The 17,843-nt window shown below is 39.3% G+C and overlaps 2 protein-coding genes across 3 annotated transcripts; one reads left to right on the top strand and one right to left on the bottom strand.

The window, feature by feature from the left end:
• The first annotated feature begins 32 nt into the window (after positions 1-32).
• Positions 33-12,002, top strand: bpnt1 (bisphosphate nucleotidase 1). 2 transcript variants are annotated; one of them, XM_085381371.1, is made up of 10 exons: positions 33-351; positions 1,586-1,711; positions 1,809-1,913; positions 2,019-2,126; positions 2,282-2,330; positions 2,750-2,841; positions 3,664-3,861; positions 7,770-7,875; positions 8,006-8,158; positions 11,985-12,002. In XM_085381371.1, exons 2-9 carry the CDS (start codon positions 1,592-1,594, stop codon positions 8,155-8,157), a joined length of 930 nt encoding a protein of 309 aa, XP_085237497.1. In that variant the 5' UTR covers positions 33-351; positions 1,586-1,591; the 3' UTR covers position 8,158; positions 11,985-12,002. The 2 variants fall into 2 exon arrangements, with proteins under 2 accessions (XP_085237497.1, XP_085237496.1); XM_085381370.1 differs by lacking the exon at positions 11,985-12,002 and adding an exon at positions 8,671-10,977.
• On the bottom strand, positions 10,982-16,899 carry LOC146652457 (serine/threonine-protein phosphatase PP1-beta catalytic subunit-like). The gene is made up of 8 exons (XM_085381369.1): positions 16,790-16,899; positions 14,813-14,944; positions 14,143-14,373; positions 13,591-13,695; positions 13,213-13,284; positions 11,969-12,120; positions 11,467-11,601; positions 10,982-11,380 (listed from the first exon to the last, which is right to left on the bottom strand). Exons 1-8 carry the CDS (start codon positions 16,839-16,841, stop codon positions 11,276-11,278), a joined length of 984 nt encoding a protein of 327 aa, XP_085237495.1. The 5' UTR covers positions 16,842-16,899; the 3' UTR covers positions 10,982-11,275.
• Between the last annotated feature and the right edge of the window lie 944 nt (positions 16,900-17,843).

Below are 17,843 nucleotides of genomic sequence, written 5' to 3'. Positions count from 1 at the left end.
TGTTTCATGAGCAAAAGCGAAATGGTTCACCTCCACATTCCGGTACTTCCGTAACGGTTTTACATTGTGATTAGACCAGTTTTAAGCAAAATTTAACGTTGTTTTGCGTAATACAAATTCGAATTACTTAAACACATTCATATATGAGAGATAATCGCTGTATTTTAATCCGTGTCGGCGTTCTTATTATTTGTTGACGGGTTCATTCTGAAACGTTGCTGAGAGTTTGTCTTTTGGGCGAGGGGGTACATATCTTGTGGGGATAAAAGGTCTACCACTTCCTGCATCTCCCTTCTTCACAATCTCCAGGTGCAGTCCAGGAAAACTGGCTATTGCACAGCGTTAGCATCAGTAAGTACTCATAAAAGTTAAGAGGATATATTTTTTACTATTCTTCATTTTAGATTTTTAGTCACCTAGCTTTGAGCTATAGCATGGTGGCTAATTAGCCTTAACTGCACGAGCTTACTTAGAATTCCGTTTACACCCGACTTTTAGTTACTTAGCTAAACTAATCACTCTAAAATGCAAAGTTAACTACTTAATATTTAAGCTACGAAGCTGGTTATCGAAAGACGGCATTCACTGAGTTTTAAACTATCAATGTTAGGCTGTTATTAAGTACATTTAGTACTGTACTTACTAAAATGCAATCTTAACATACTTAAACTTTAGTCTTGTCTATTTGTGAGACCTTATACCTGTACTGCACTATATTTCAGCGAGTAATGTTTATGTTTGTGTAACAGTTTAATTACTTTACAAATTTATGCATATGAGTACAAGGTATACTAGAAATTATTGATTTACACAGTAAAGTACAGCTGAATGATTAGTCAATTAATCAGCTGCTGCACCCACAGCATAACCTATGCCACAGATGACCATATTCGGGATATCCACATCCTTTAGCATTATAGGGAGTGGAGAGTGGAAAGACCTGCTTGAGTAGTTGTTTTTAGACCAGTCTGACCTGTGTGTGTATGTATATCTATCTATCTATCTATCTATCTATCTATCTATCTATCTATATCACATTAAAGTGACATTTTCGACTTGTAGCACTTTGCTAAAAAATATTGGCAGATGATGGCACTAGTGTTGTTGTGAATTAATGGGACAACTGCCTTTAGCTAAATATTTTCATTTGAATGTGTAAATCTTATTAAAATAACCTAAAAATATTTTTTTGATGTACATTAAGATAAGAAAAATGTACAACAAAAAGAAGCTACTATTATTTTTCTGATATTAGTGTGTTGTGATCAGCTTAACTTCGTCATTAACTCTTGTAGCTGCAGTATCCTATGTATTCTTTTAATTTAACTGGGGGATTGTAAAAGCTATTTGCTTATCCAGAGTATTTGGTATTTTTCAGCTATTTTTTAAGGAATAAATCCAAAAAGGAATTATTTTTTTGTTAATTTTAAGGGTCATCATTGTTATCTTTTATTTAAGATATTATATTTATCAACTGGAGTACTATGCATTTGAGTTTTTAAACCTGGCTATAGCAGATTGGCATAATGAACAAAATCACTCCTAGTTTTATGAGTTTTACTTTCTTCTGCCCTACACCAACCAGAAAGCAATGTCTGGAAGTCCTGCTGTTGTTATGCGACTGGTGGCCTCAGCCTATGCTGTGGCTGAAAAGGCTGGGACCATTGTACGGAAGGTCCTTCACAGTGGAGAACTTGGTATTGTGGAAAAGGTATGACCCCACTATGTGCATTTTGTGGTTTAACAACACTAGCTGCACTCATGGTTAAACATATAAGTTTAACATTTCTGTTTCTACTTTTGCACAGACAGGCGCTAATGATCTGCAAACACTGGCAGACAGACTAGCACAGCAGAGCATTTGTGCTTCACTGTCCAAACGTTTCCCCAAAATCACCATAATTGGAGAGGAGGTAAGTGTCAACAATATTTAGCCAAATTATTTGCTGTGGATACCTAGACCTAAAAACATCCTCGTATTATGACAAAGCTCATGAATATTTATATACTTTGTTCAGGATCTTCCTTCTGAAGTGATACAGGAAGATCTAATTGAGACTGGCCAGTCAGAGGAAATTCTTCAGAGAAGTTGTCCACCTGAGTACAGCCAGCTGAAAGAAGAAGAGGTAATCACATGTGGGTTTAGTTTCAGAGGTTTAGCACCTGAATAAAAAAGTATTTTCTGCTATTACAAATCAGTGTTGTACAGTTGTTGCTTGGACACTGTTTACCTCCTACGGTGTATACGTACTTGTTCTGAATGTGTCTATCTGAATTTCAGATAGTTGTGTGGGTAGATCCTCTTGATGGCACAAAGGAATATACTGAAGGTATGCTCTTCTGAAGCATGTCTTAAAAATCTCCTCCCATCTCTGTGTATTCAGCTGCATAAAGCTCTCTGTGCACAAGCCTGCTTGGTTGCTTTCTGGTTCTCAGCTCTCAGAACTTCACTGCTACTTTTTTTGCCTCTTCTTTGTTCATCCCTGCTCCTGCTTATCCACCTGTCCGCTGTCTTTCTGCTGACCCTAGCATCGAGGTGTTTCCATTTCCAAGCTGTGGCCCAGGCACCACACAAAGGGTTGGACACCCCTCAGCCTCACAGCACAGCTCTCTGTATGGGAAGGCAACGGTTAAGCCGGGCCTTGCAGAATATTAATTATTATGGCCACACTAGAAATATTTATGAGTGAAAGTGCAGTAATGTCGTTTAGTGGCTTCCAGCTAACATCCTGCTGCTTCCTGACTTCAGGGCTCCTGGATAATGTGACAGTGCTCATTGGGATTGCATATGGAGGCAAAGCCATCGCAGGCGTGATCAACCAGCCGTTCTACAACTACCAGGTACAAGCCAAATCAAAACTGTGTTCAAACTGTCTAACAGCTTTGCTATATAGTGTGTCGGCTATTTTGTAGTACTTTTTGTAAACATCATTCACCTTATAGTACACAACAAAATCATCACAAGACGCACTAAAAACAGCGCACAAAAGCTGCACAGATGAAAGAGTCACCAGAGATGGAAATAATGTGATTTTCTTACCCACTGAGCATGCTGTACCTGGTGAGCTTGATGGCTTCTCAGAGGCAAAATTAGAAGTCTCAGCTGTGCTGTGGCCCATCTTCTCCTGATAAACGCTGACTAGAGCCATATTTTAGTCTTCAGTTGCTGAATTGCATTGTACATCTTAGAGATGCATTATAGAATAGCTCGCTTATTAAAAATCTACATGCAAGCTATAACAATAGGCCAGCAGCTTAGCATCTGAGTGAGCAATATAGCTTTAAAATTATAACACAATAGTTCAATGAAATTTGCAATGATGATATTAATGATGATTAACTTTTTAACTTCTAAATTTAGAATAACTAAAGTAATCTAACCTTGTAACTCTCCAGGACCTGCACGATATTGACACCCAATAAAACTGAAACTGAAAAATATTTTCTACCTGGAATGTCGTCACTTCCGTTAAGCTTTTTAACCAGTTGCTTGAACCCCTGCTTTTCCACCGTTTGATATCTGGGCTTGTCTCATTGTTGTGCACATTAGGGAATGTAAAAGCATGATATCACAGTAGGACTCTTGCAGCTGCACATATATGTAACAGAAACAGTCTGTAGTAGTTGAGTGAGTAAGGTTAATTGTGACATTTTCGACATCAGCTTGGTGCAGGAACACAATTAGGAAGAACCATGTGGGGGATGCTGGGATTGGGCGCTTTTGGGTTCCAGCTCCAGGAAGTTCCAGGTGACAGACGGATTGTCACCACCACCCGTTCCCATAGCAACAAGCTGGTAACAGACTGTGTGGATGCCATGGAGCCTCACGAAGTTGTACGAGTGGGTGGTGCTGGAAATAAGGTAAGATGGATCTAAAATTTTCTTCTGACAGTGGTAACAACTCTGTGTACTTGTTCGGGCAGGGTTTTTTAAAACTTATCAACATTATCTTTAATTTCAGAGATCATCAAGACAGAAAAACTGCACGTATAGAATGAACAGTCAGTTGATTGATTCCCCGTGTGCCATCACAAGCTTTGAATCCACAGGTTCTGTTAAAGTAGGGTCCTGTGCTCTTCTTATGCTATCATAGGGCTTTGTCTGCAGGCATACCTCACATAATCTACCAAATGCACCCTTCATGCATTTATATCCCACTACTCCATGGCTTTATTTTATGTATCGTCCTGGAGTTTGTGCTTTGTTTAGTTTATTGGTTATCAGCTCTCTCTGCTCTTCTTTCCTCTCACCCCAACCGGCGTTCTCTTTATATTAAAAGATTGCCAGTATTGCAAAGTAGCATTCATAGAAGATTGTTGTAAATGTGGTTTTCTCTCTATTGTTGCAGGCTCTTTGCTTTAGTTTAGCACCCCATTATGAAGGTGGTGAAGGTTGTTACTATATAAATAATAAAAGAAAGATGTAAATCAATATAAAAAAAAGTGCTAACAAATTGAACTCACTTTTTTGCATTAGTGACCAATGAATTATGAAGCAGTGAGATTTTTCTTTTACATTATTAAAATTAAAACTTGGAAAAGTGAATGCTTTTGTCTAGTTACAGTGGGGCAAAAAAGTATTTAGTCAGCCACCGATTGTGCAAGTTCCCCCACTTAAAATGATGACAGAGGTCAGTAATTTGCACCAGAGGTACACTTCAACTGTGAGAGACAGAATGTGAAAAAAAAATCCATGAATTCACATGGTAGGATTTGTAAAGAATTTATTCGTAAATTAGGGTGGAAAATAAGTATTTGGTCACCTCAAACAAGGAAAATCTCTGGCTCTCACAGACCTGTAACGTCTTCTGTAAGAAGCTTTTCTGTCCCCCACTCGTTACCTGTATGAATGGCACCTGTTTGAACTCATCATCTGTATAAAAGACACCTGTCCACAGCCTCAAACAGTCAGACTCCAAACTCCGCCATGGCCAAGACCAAAGAGCTTTCGAAGGACACCAGGAAAAGTATTGTAGACCTGCACCAGACTGGGAAGAGTGAATCTACAATAGGCAAGCAGCTTGGTGTGAAAAAATCAACTGTGGGAGCAATCATCAGAAAATGGAAGACATACAAGACCACTGATAATCTCCCTCGATCTGGGGCTCCACGCAAGATCTCATCCCGTGGGGTCAAAATGATCATGAGAACGGTGAGCAAAGATCCCAGAACCACACGGGGGGACCTGGTGAATGACCTGCAGAGAGCTGGGACCAAAGTAACAAAGGTCACCATCAGTAACACACTACAACGGCAGGGAATCAAATCCCGCAGTGCCAGACGTGTTCCGCTGCTGAAGCCAGTGCATGTCCAGGCCCGTCTGAAGTTTGCCAGAGAGCACATGGATGATACAGCAGAGGATTGGGAGAATGTCATGTGGTCAGATGAAACCAAAGTAGAACTTTTTGGTATAAACTCAACTCGTCGTGTTTGGAGGAAGAAGAATACTGAGTTGCATCCCAAGAACACCATACCTACTGTGAAGCATGGGGGTGGAAACATCATGCTATGGGGCTGTTTTTCTGCCAAGGGGACAGGACGACTGATCCGTGTTAAGGACAGAATGAATGGGGCCATGTATCGTGAGATTTTGAGCCAAAACCTCCTTCCATCAGTGAGAACTTTGAAGATGAAACGAGGCTGGGTCTTCCAACATGACAATGATCCAAAACACACCGCCCGGGCAACAAAGGAGTGGCTCCATAAGAAGCATTTGAAAGTCCTGGAGTGGCCTAGCCAGTCTCCAGACCTCAACTCCATAGAAAATCTGTGGCGGGAGTTGAAAGTCCGTGTTGCTCGGCGACAGCCCCAAAACATCACTGCTCTCGAGAAGATCTGCATGGAGGAATGGGCCAAAATACCAGCTACTGTGTGTGCAAACCTGGGGCCTGTTCTTCGTACCTCGCTAAGTAAGTTAGCTGGATTAGATTGTTGACGATTTCGCGTGATCCTGGATCGTTCGGTTCCCCGAAGCTCATCCGGGACTTGCTGTCATAGCAACAGAGCCGTAAGCGTAAACCTGCTCGGGAGCAGGTTTACTTTATGTAAACAGGATTAGATCGCGGCCACGCAGGTATGTCCGCTTCATTTATACGAAAGCAACAGCGATATTCCACCACTGTTTCACCATAAATAAATATTATCAATGTAACTAAAGATAATGCAGCACTTGATCCTTTTATTGATGTCACACAGATACATACAGGTCATTTCCTAAAAAAGGGAAATGTACTATTAACATTCTATTTCATGTATTTGATTATTACAGATGTAATTCAGATTTCAGAGTAGTAATTGCAATTTACTTCGTGTAATCAAGATGAGAGACCACGGCTATAAAAGTGAAGGTGGATTTGGGAAGTCTGTCGCAGCCATGTCCTGTCCGTATACGCGAGCCACCCATTGCGGAAGGTGCAAGATTGATAAGGAGAGTCCTCAGAATTCAGCGTATATTGCGGGATAGACAGGATCCTTTAGCTCAGCGCGACAGTGTGCTCATAGAGAGATATCGATATTCCCGTGAGGGTATTATTTACTTAACCAACTTGTTGACGAGGGGGTGCAGGACCACCACCTGTCTTTTTTTCCTCTGCCCTTTTCTTGGTTGCTGTTATGAACAAACTAACAGAGTATTACAGGCCAGTATTACCTTGCCAAGAGACGAAAAGCAATCTAAGAGATAAATATTACCATTCTGTAGAATACTCCTGTATTCCACTTTTACTTGTTCCCATGTTCTTGTGGGTCCTGTTGTGGCTCTAATGTGAAAGGGGATATAATATAACATATTATAATATAATATAATGCCATATGATATTGGACAATATAGTGTCATATGATAGATCTACCCTACCGCCTACTGGTGTTGGCCAGAGGGGCCGATGGCGCGATATGGCAGCCTGGCTACAACCGTAGCTGCCTCCACCAGTGTGTGAATGTGGGAGTGAATGAATAGTGGTATCGTACAGCGCTTTGGGTGCCTTGGAAAGCGCTATATAAACCCAATCCATTATTATTAAATTACCTACGAGTTTGATTTGTCAGCAACTTTCTGCCAGCCCCTCTCTCCTTGCTTTTGCAGCCTTTGCAGTGTTCTCTTGCGTTTTCATTAAACTCTGAAACTCCTGAAATCCCTCACTCATGAGTTCTTGCTCTGCTGCCGGAAAATACCGAGCGCGCTCCTTCGACATTTTCGCCGACCAATCAGCGGGTTGCCGATCAATGTTTCTACTATCGATGCGTAGCCCCTTTTACGACACCCAGTGATGTCACATTACTGCGTCCAGCTGTACTAATCGTCAACAGCAGGTGTGTTCGGGGAACCGGATTAGCGAGCTCACGGTTAGCGCGATGGTTTGGTCTTGGATGTGTCATTTGATCTTGGATGTAGTAAGCGACGTACGAAGAACAGGCCCCTGGTAAAGACCTATAGTAAACGTTTGACCTCTGTTATTGCCAACAAAGGTTATGTTACAAAGTATTGAGTTGTATTTTTGTTATTGACCAAATACTTATTTTCCACCCTGATTTACGAATAAATTCTTTACAAATCCTACCATGTGGATTCATGGATTTTTTTTTTTTCACATTCTGTCTCTCACAGTTGAAGTGTACCTCTGGTGCAAATTACTGACCTCTGTCATCATTTTAAGTGGGGAAACTTGCACAATCGGTGGCTGACTAAATACTTTTTTGCCCCACTGTACATAGATAAATTCTACACAGAGAGACTGAACGTACATTTTTCTGTCCGTGCTTCTCTACCTGCAGATTATCCAGCTTGTTGAAGGAAAAGCTTCTGCCTATGTCTTTGCTAGTCCAGGGTGCAAGAAGTGGGACACTTGTGCTCCTGAAGCAATCCTGCATGCTGTTGGAGGTGAAAACGTTTAATCATATAGCAACATAATGTCATGTATAGACACTGTTTTTTTTTTTTTTTTAGGGTTTAAACCACTTTCTAAAATCGTTTCCCAAATATTTCCTGATCATCTCTTTTTCTAATGCAGGTAAACTGACTGATATGCATGGAAATGCATACCGCTATGATGCTAGTGTAAAGCACATGAACTCTGCCGGGGTTCTTGCTACACTCCGTAACCACAAGTACTACGTCAGCAGAGTACCACAGTCAGTGCTGCAAGCTCTCAAGTCAGACTGAGGTCTGTCTTTATGTTGTCAAAACATACAGTGTAAAATCACTGTTTTGTTTTTTTATTAACCACATTATTTGACTGGTGTATCTAATTTTTAAATGTAACTAGTAACAGCAGTATTGAGGGTATTCTGTGTTCCTGTGCCTAAAACAAATCACCGTGATTTCTGAGTGTCAGCAGACTAACCAAACTACCACTATGATCTGCACTAATTTAATGAATCAGACACAAGTATTAAAGCAGGCTTAACAGCACTTCCATTTATTTCACTCATTTGAAACAAACTTGTACAAATCTCAGAACATCTTAACATACGGTTTCTCAACTTGAAGACCAATAGATTTACAAGGCAAAAGGCAAGATCTGAAGGTTAAATGTTGGTTAGTGAGTTGGAAATGATGTACTGTACTTGATTCGGTAACCACAAAGTCGGAACAGTCTATACGTAATGCAATGCCAACAACAAACAAAATGCAGGCATCTTGACTTGATACATTTTACCCTCTTTTTACACACAGTAACAGAAAATGCATTCTGGACAGTGAAAGAGGGCAATGGTCAAACCCCACTGCTGTGAAGAACAAACATACAACTGAGCTGTGAACACTAAAAATAAACTGACAACGACTAGTTAATCCTGTATTTGAAACCTCGTCTTGTATCTAACAAGATGCCGTGTTCTTCATTTTCTTACCTTCTTTTTCTCTTTTTTCACACTGGCACATCTGTCTACTTTTCTACACATTTACTGTATTTATCAGACTAAAGGACACACACTCAAAGTGCTCTCTGAGCGGTGTGGGTCCATGATGTCTGGATTTTTACTTCAGAAGCAAAAAAGGAACCATTTACAATGTTGCTTTATCGATATTTTATACCAACAATGGAAACACCCACTAATGCTTGTTCAGTGATGTGAGGGATTAAAAATGTACACAGTACAGTATGAGTTGTGGAAAAATGGACTTGAAACACTACGAGGAGCATCGGCTTTATACAAATGCCCAACTAAAGATTTAGCACAAGTTGGCATCTTTTTGAAATTAAGAGGCTTTAATAGCCCTCTCACATAATTGTGCTTGCATACAGCAAAATTTCTAGCAATATTTATTGCACTAACATCATAAAAGTCTCTGGATTTTATTGGCATCTCCATAGGAAGAAAACATTCTTGAGTCGTAAGAAAAGTCTTAGCTGTCACATTTAAAGATAAAATTCAACATTATGGGAAATATGCTTTGGCCGTACCTGCTAAGTGTGAAATTCATGGTGAATTGATTAACGGTTCGTTTGTTGTGTTGTTTGGGACTGTAGGTACAGCTAACAGAGCTTAGCATAAAGACTGGAATCAAGTGTCTAGCATGACTAGCAGAGATCAAATACAACAAAATCAACATATCAGCACCTCCAAAGCCCAATAATATTAACAAGAACGTTAACAATATTTGGTTTATCTGGACGAACAAAAAAAAAAACCCACACTAATTTTAAAGGCGTTCTTTGAGTCAACTTTAATGCTGTACACCATGTACAGTACATACTTATATAGTATGTGAATTTTAAGAAGGTAGTCCAAATTTGATTGCAATCAAATTCAAATTTAATTTGTGAATAAACCTAAAAAAAAAACAAAATAGTACTCGAGGAGCTAAATCTAACAATCGACCTGGTAGATACTTTGCTCATGCTACCCTGCAGCTCAGTCTCACTGCAAAACCTGAAGGAGTAGACAAACGACTAATTGTGAACACAAATTGTCCTTTTTGTTGACACTTACCCCAGCACTGAATTTAATGCACTTCAGTTGGAAGTACCTCTTGTGCCCACATGCGCTGCTTTAAAACATTTGCTACAACATTTGGGGCGATCGTGGCTCGAGAGTTGGGAGTTCGCCTTGTAATTGGAAGGTTGCCGGTTCGAGCCCCGGCTTGGACAGTCTCGATCGTTGTGTCCTTGGGCAAGACACTTCACCCGTTGCCTACTGGTGGTGGTCAGAGGGCCCGGTGGTGCCAGTGTCCGGCAGCCTCGCCTCTGTCAGTGCGCCCCAGGGTGGCTGTGGCTACAATGTAGCTTGCCATCGCCAGTGTGTGTGAATGGGTGGATGACTGGATATGTAAAGCGCTTTGGGGTCCTTAGGGACTAGTAAAGCGCTATATAAATACAGGCCATTTACCATTTACACCTGTTTAAACCCAACCCATGATCTTTTCCTAAATCTAACCAAATATTTTTGCTGCCTAAACCAAACCAACACCTAAAAGCACAACTAAAGCCTCAAAGTATCAATTAGGAAAACTTAAAATTGTTAGTCCTGAGTGTCTCCAGAGTCTTTTGCACTTTCAGACTGGAAGCACAACAATTTGTGTCTTAATTAATGGATCTGTGCTCATGGCACATCTGTTTTGCAAACTAACACCCGTGATGGTGGGAAATGCACTAATGCAACAAACAGCCATTCCTTGAGAGCACATCCATACTTTTGAAAGCGTGACAAGTATTGAGATGCAATGTGTCCTTAACAAGAGATCTGTCAATTTAAGTTTTATACTGGGAAGTCTGAAGAGTGATTTCAGGCCCTTGTGCTAAGCTATGAAAGCCATATTTAACAGGTGAGAAGTCTTACCTGATAGTTTGCAGGAACACAAAGGAGCATATTTCCCAAAATGTTTAACGATTTAACCAGTGTAATACTTGAGATAACACAGTGGGAATCGAGATGAGACTGGAATTATTTGGACCTGTAGGCTGGGAGAGTGCTGATTTTACACATTGCTTAAACAAAGAGCTCATCTCAATCACACAAGCGTGCATGCATTTACAAAACCACGATTTATTTTTTTTTTTAAATCTGAAGGCAAAGAAGCATCTCGCCCATTTCGAAAAAAGGTTGGTGTTAATATTCCTGAATGAGCTGAGTAAATACATACTGTAGCATTAAAAAAGAAAAATCACTCACATATTCATAAAAATACCCACAGAACAAGCAAAACAAAAAACCCTCTCTTTGAGTTTTTATTTACACATGAATAAACTGACTGAGAAGGCTGGAGTGTTTGAGGCAGCCTGCAGGGATGTGGGCCAAAGCCCAGCCAGAGGAGGAGCAGGAGAGTCGGGGCCAGCTGCTCACCTCTTTTTAGGTGCCTGAGTGGTACGAGGTGGGGTGACAGGGCGTCCTGAATTCACCCCTCCATACTGATACTTAGCTTTTTTCTCTGACGGCTTCAGGATCTGAAAAGAACAGATAGCAGTGTTGACATAAGCCTACAGAGGATTTAAGGGAGATTTAATGTGCCATCAAAATTAACACGCTCTACCTGAAAAGAACACATGAGTGATTCGTCCACGCTCATCATGCCGCCTGCATTGTCAAACTCCCCACAGTAATTGGGAGCAGAAAACAGGGTCACCAGCTGCCGCTTTGCAAAGAACTCATAACCGTCCTCAACAACCTGTGGTGTGGCAGGATTAATACAAGATGACTGACTGAAAATTAACTGGCACCTATTTTGGTAATCAATTCAATTCAGTTATTTTTAAGGCTTGTTTTTTTTTAAAGATTGTTTTGGTAGCTTAATGTTCCACTCAGTAAGCCAAAAATACTTTCTACTTGGTGGTTGTAAGTCATTCAAGAATATTTAGGGAACATGTTTTGCATACAAAATGATCAGCTCTGTTTTCACTTTCGAGCTGTAATAAATAAAAATGATTTAATTCAATTAAAACTGACCAAACTTGTTTTCATTAACAAATGGAAGTTTAATTATCAGCTGAGCCATTTTAATACAGTTGTATGTCATCAAGTAGCTTGAGTGTTACCTGATGTGCTCGACAGATGAGGTCCAAGTCGTGGCGGTTGAGGAACTTGCTGACCACATCAGCCCCAAAGGTGAAGGAGACGCCCCGATCATTTTCACCCCAGCCCTGGACATCTTTGTCTGGATCAGACCACAGCAGGTCGCACAGCAAGCCTGGAATGTGGCACATTTAGGTCAGCAGTGCAGTCGAGTTGAGCAGTTACCCACCGACAAGTGCCTATTTTTGTAAACTTCTACATGTAATTGTGTGTTTAAAAAACTGACATTTCACCTGTTGGTTAGTGAAACTGTTGTGAAGACTTGTTTCTGAGCGACATCTTGGTGTTTTAAATCCAAACTTGTCACCATGCACTGATACAGTAGAGACTTGTCAGTCACAAGTCAGGCTCACCCTAAACCGTACATAACTGAAACTAGTCAGCAAGACCATAACCTCATCACAAAAGTGTTTATGGTACCATCCAGCAAAGTCGACCTCAAATTGACATTACTAGTTGATTTGAGCAGCACAGCCCTCCAGCTGCTGAAGCTGGAATAAGACACTTTTTGTAAAAAAAAAAAAAAAAAAAAAAAAAAAAGGTTTTAAAATTTCTGGTTTTGACTTGTCCTCTCATATATCAGTGCTGATGTGGCGGTAGCTACGTGTACCGTGACAGTGACCATAAATGGGCGTGGCTATGTGATGGAATTACCAGAAGTGATGGGTATGGTCACCCTGACTGGCCATTGTAAAAATTCAGTCTAAATGGGGGTTCAAAATGGAACAACTAACAGCGATATGGAAAGCAAAGATCCAGGAATGCCATTAACAGTCAGATGCTTCAAATGACAACAGATGAAAAAACTTAAGGACATGAAGTGGACCACTCCTGAGTTACATTTTTCCTCATCTCTGAGGTGAGTGATCCAAACAGCTCTGAGTGGGAACAAAGAAAGTGCTGACTGACATAAGGGGGTGGTAAAAACATAAGAGAGTTACCTAGACAACCAGAGCCTAAAATGTCCTGTAATGAGCATCTGTCAGCTACAAAGCAAGGCACCATGAGCAAATCGTTTCATATCTGGATGGGGCTTAAGGCACTATGACAATGGCTTTACTCTTTAAACCTCAAAGCTATGTCCATCCTTTATATACAGTCTACATGCTAAAGCAGTAGGTGGCAATGTATTCATAATTTTACACAGTGGGAAATGACTACAGATATATATGATGATCTTCATGAATCTATTAACTTAAACACAGACCTGTGTCTGGGACATCAGTGGGTCTCATAATACGTCGGATTTGTTCCATGGACTGCAGATCAGGTGACAGTCCTGAGCAAAAGAAGACAGTATTTACTACATGCATCAGTAAAAAATTTAGACATGACAAAAACAAAGTTGACTAATGTCATGAATTACCAAGTATTTACTGTAGTTAGTAAAATATGTTAAGTTAATGCAATAGTAACAAGATATATTACTAGCTGAGCCCTCAAATGCATTTAAATATCTAAGAATGATAAATGGAGTAATTCTATATGATCACTCACTGCCTATTTAGAGGCACACTTTTAATTCACGGAGACAAATTATTCAGCCGTACTTTGTTACCTCCCACATAACAGATGTTTCACAAACCTCCGTGACAGCAGAAAATCTTCTCATCAATAATCGCAGCAATGGGCAGACAGTTAAAACAGTCTGTGAATGTCTTCCAGAGCTTTATGTTGAACCTGCGTTTGCCTGAGGAAAATTTAACCAAAAACAATTTCCAATTCAGGTGTGTTATTTTACATCCATGAAAACCTCCGTTATCTCACAACCAGAAATGTTCACTTTTCACATTTTTAGCTTTCAGAAAATTCAATATGTGTTTTGAAGTTTAATCATTATCAGATTACTTTAATAATCATGAGTTGTATTCTCTAGTGCAGTAAGCACTAGAGAATGTTAAGGATTAAATCCAATGTTGATCAAACATTTTTGTCTTTTACACATAATTTATTGCCATAGTGCTTATTTCCATTGAATAACAGAAAGAGAAAGGAAAATAGTTCTTCAGTTTGTATCGATACAAACCACAGAAGCAGCTAATCTTTACATCTATGAAACTGTAACCATCAAGTTAAATTAACAGAATTTAAATCTAACAGTATTCAGATGCAGGCAAGCACTGATTTTTCAACTTACATTCGTCATAGAAGCCGTAGATGCGATTGATGGAGGCACACTCGTGGTTCCCTCTGAGCAAGAAGAAGTTTTCTGGATATTTGATCTTGTAAGCGAGAAGAAGGCAAATGGTCTCTAATGACTGCTTCCCTCTATCCACGTAATCTCCCAGGAACAGATAGTTGGCCTCTGGCGGAAAACCTCCATACTCGAATAGCCTTAACAAGTCTGTGTACTGCCCATGGATATCACCTGAAATTAAAATTTTTACCTACAGTTTATTGATCTCATGTGATTACACAGATATATTTGAAAAAGAATGGCATATTTATAAACATATTTATAAAATGTGTAGTAAAATATTAAGCTCAACTGTATCAAATGCTGCACTGAGATCAAGCAGGACAAGCACACAGGTAAGTGCAGTGTCAGAGGCAATAAGGCAGTTATTCATAATCTTCACTAATGCAGTTTCTGTGCTACAGTGAACTACTGTGAATCTAAATATGGTTAACCTGGAGCAAAAATAACAGCATTGTGGGGTGGACTGTCTTGCTGTGAAGGGACTTAAAACATATAAGACAAATCCAAGTGGATTTTTGCTCAATTCAACCCATAAGCATTGTAAATGTAGTGAACAAATAAAAACAATGTATATAAATGCCCTCTGGGGATATAGGTGGGTTCTCACCACAAATTTTGAGTGGAGCCTCAAGTTCAAGAAGAATTGGCTGACTGAGGAAAATCTCTCTGGACTTGATGCAGAGCCCCCGCACCTCAGCCTCTGTCATCTGTACGATCTTCCCTGGACGGCATCCTCGCACTACAAGGTAAAAAGTAACACACATATCATTATTGTGATTAAAACAGAAAAAGAAAAACATTTCATTCATATCACCAATTCCCAAAACATTTATATTAAACAAAACTATTAATTAAAAAAAATAGTATGTTCAAGTCACAAGTTTTGTCTTTTATTTACATTTGCACCACAGATGAAAGAAATCTGATCACCAAGTTTTGCTTTGCTACTGGCCAAATATGCCATTTACTCCAGTCAACATGGGTTGTTATGAACTGGCAAGATCAGGAATGAACAGCTTGTTGGCTCAGTTGGAAGTTTATGAGTGAGTGAGCGCAGGCGGTCTAGTCTAGAGGGCAGATTAATGTATGAAGAAAAAAAAACAAGGTTGTTTAGAAATGTGGTAGCGCTAGCCAAAGCTGAAAGCTTACTCACAAATGTTATTGAAAAACTGACAGTAGGTACAAGTTGCACATTAAACCCATAATGGTAACCACAGATTAAAAACAATAAAGATTTGTAATAAATTAGCATGATGCTGATTTTTAATTACAGTGGAGTTCTAGTAATGTTAAATACTATCATTCTTCCTGCAGATGTTAAATGCACAAATTTCAGTATGTGCAGAACAAATACATCTAAAATTAGTTCATGACATGCATTAAAGTAGATGGAATTGAAGGATTTAATAAATTTTGAAGTGTAAAGACAGTAACAATGATTTTGCATATCATTGGTTTTTCCATAACCACAAAGTGCATCTGCCAATAAGCAGGATGTTTAACCAGATATTATTTATTGTTTTCCGTATACCATTCTTTATTTGGTTTCAGGCAAGCAACAACAAAAATAATACTGAATTGTTATGAGCAAATGAAAAGATTAGGGTGAAAGGTAAAAGAAGTTCACTTCACTTTTACTTACACTGATGGGTGTGGGGTTTATTTAAACTACTTTATAATTCTGGGTATCATACGCAGGTTTTTTTTCAGCTTTTAGAAATTGGACCAAAAATACAATTAAATTTTAAGTTTTGTTTATTTTGTTTTCATTTAAGACACTTTTTTAATCAATCGAATACGTCATTTTTATTGATACATTTCATTTATTTTAGCTCTTAAATTATGCATTGTACAGCAACTAATAACTCAAGATTCTCGTTTTCTTAAATGTTATGGAATTGCTTTAATTAAAAGTATCAGGTACTGTGGGAAATACTAATACCTCAGAACAGTACTAGTGGACTGAGTTGATTCCCACCCCAGGTACAGCCTAGGGAATACACTGGTTTACTGTTTAAATTAGCAAAGGCTCATTAGCCGTGCAGGCTTTAGTGATCCCCTACGTAAAGGGGGTGTGTCCGCAGAGGTAGCCGACTTAGTTACCTGCCTTGGGAACGAGAACAATTAGTGTTACTAAGAAACCATAAAATTTCACAGTTCTTCCCGTTCCCCAACATAAGAAAAATATTAACCAGCACCCACTACAACAAAAGAGGTGCTGTTAAACCCTCAACTTATATGACTACTTAATTTAATTAGCTTTCACTATCCCTATCGGGCAACAGCAAGCCAATTTGACATCACTCTTATTTTCCACACAATCTCAAAACTAGCATTAACCAGCAATAACGAACAGATAGAGTGATGCCACACTATTTGGGTCGAACGTTTACCGTAGCTTTTTAACGCGGCGGTTAGCTTAAGGCTTGATGCCGATGAAAAACAGACAGCTAAGGATGCGATGGCGAAATGCTTTCGAAACATGTCGTGAAGTTCCTGGTTACAAACAAGAACCTCCAGATAGCCTTTTTCTCCTCCCCGAATAAATTTACATAAAGACGCTAGATCACAAATGCTAACCTACCTTCCAGTAATCTAGAGATGAGGCTGTCAACGTTCAACTCGCTTTCCGCCATGTTTCTGATGCTCACACAGGCAGGTTAATGGACAACACTGGCCCTGAGTGATGACTTGTAGGCTCGATGAGTGGACAAGCTCACTCAAGTAAAATCACACTTAAATGTACAAAAGTACGGAAGCTATGGATATAAAATAAGGCAAGAGAGCATTATCAAGACACAGTATCGACGAACAGAGGTATTATAGCTTTCGATTTTTTATTTGTTTATTTATTCTGGGGGGGGGGGGGGTTGTTTGTTTTTGTTTTTCATTCAGTTTAGTTTGCCCCAACTCATTTGTTAAGTCTTTACTTTTGTAAAGCTTCACTTCGCTGTTTGCTTCATCAATAAGGGGATTTAAGACGTTCAGAACAGTCCAGTAATGCAGTACAAGCACTTGACTCAGAGTCTTAAAAAGTATTTAAATGAAGAGGTTAGGAAAAGAAAAAAGGGGGAAGAAAAATGGGATACAGAGATGAAGAAAGTAGACAGGAGTGCTGGGAGGCCTACCTACCCTCCCCTTTTTTAGATTAAAATCCGCCACATATACACATGTACATATAAACCTTATCCTTATTGAACTAATATAATTTAAATCAATTGAAATTGAATCAGTCATCAACTACTTCACAATTTCAAATGCACCATATACATTTAGCATAATTAAATTAAAAGTTTAATAATGTTATTTTATTCTGCACAAGCTACAGGTAGTGACGTTGTGCTAATGCTAGGTAGCATTTTGCAGGGCATTTTTATTGTTACTTTATGTTTATCTTTTATATGCCAGAATATATTTACAAATCCAACAACCCTGTGAACTTAAACATATTGATACAAAAGCTTTATGAAATGCTGGGTTTGCAAAGGAAATACTTTTACTATGGTTAGACTCCTTTAACTCAGTTGAATGCTCACCCTTTCAGGCGTACAACTGAACACACTCATTTCACTGTGAGCACTAAAGAAGCAGGAAAGACAAAGATGGAGCCTGATGATTCACGACGTTGTGAGGAGCAG

The sequence above is a fragment of the Rhamphochromis longiceps genome, linkage group LG15 (assembly GCF_057381845.1).
Source record: "Rhamphochromis longiceps isolate RC_006_pf linkage group LG15, R_longiceps_female_GT1.1, whole genome shotgun sequence".
In the NCBI taxonomy this organism is placed as follows: domain Eukaryota; kingdom Metazoa; phylum Chordata; class Actinopteri; order Cichliformes; family Cichlidae; genus Rhamphochromis; species Rhamphochromis longiceps.
Note: the sequence above shows the minus strand (reverse complement) of the source record. Positions and strands in the feature narration are given on the sequence as shown.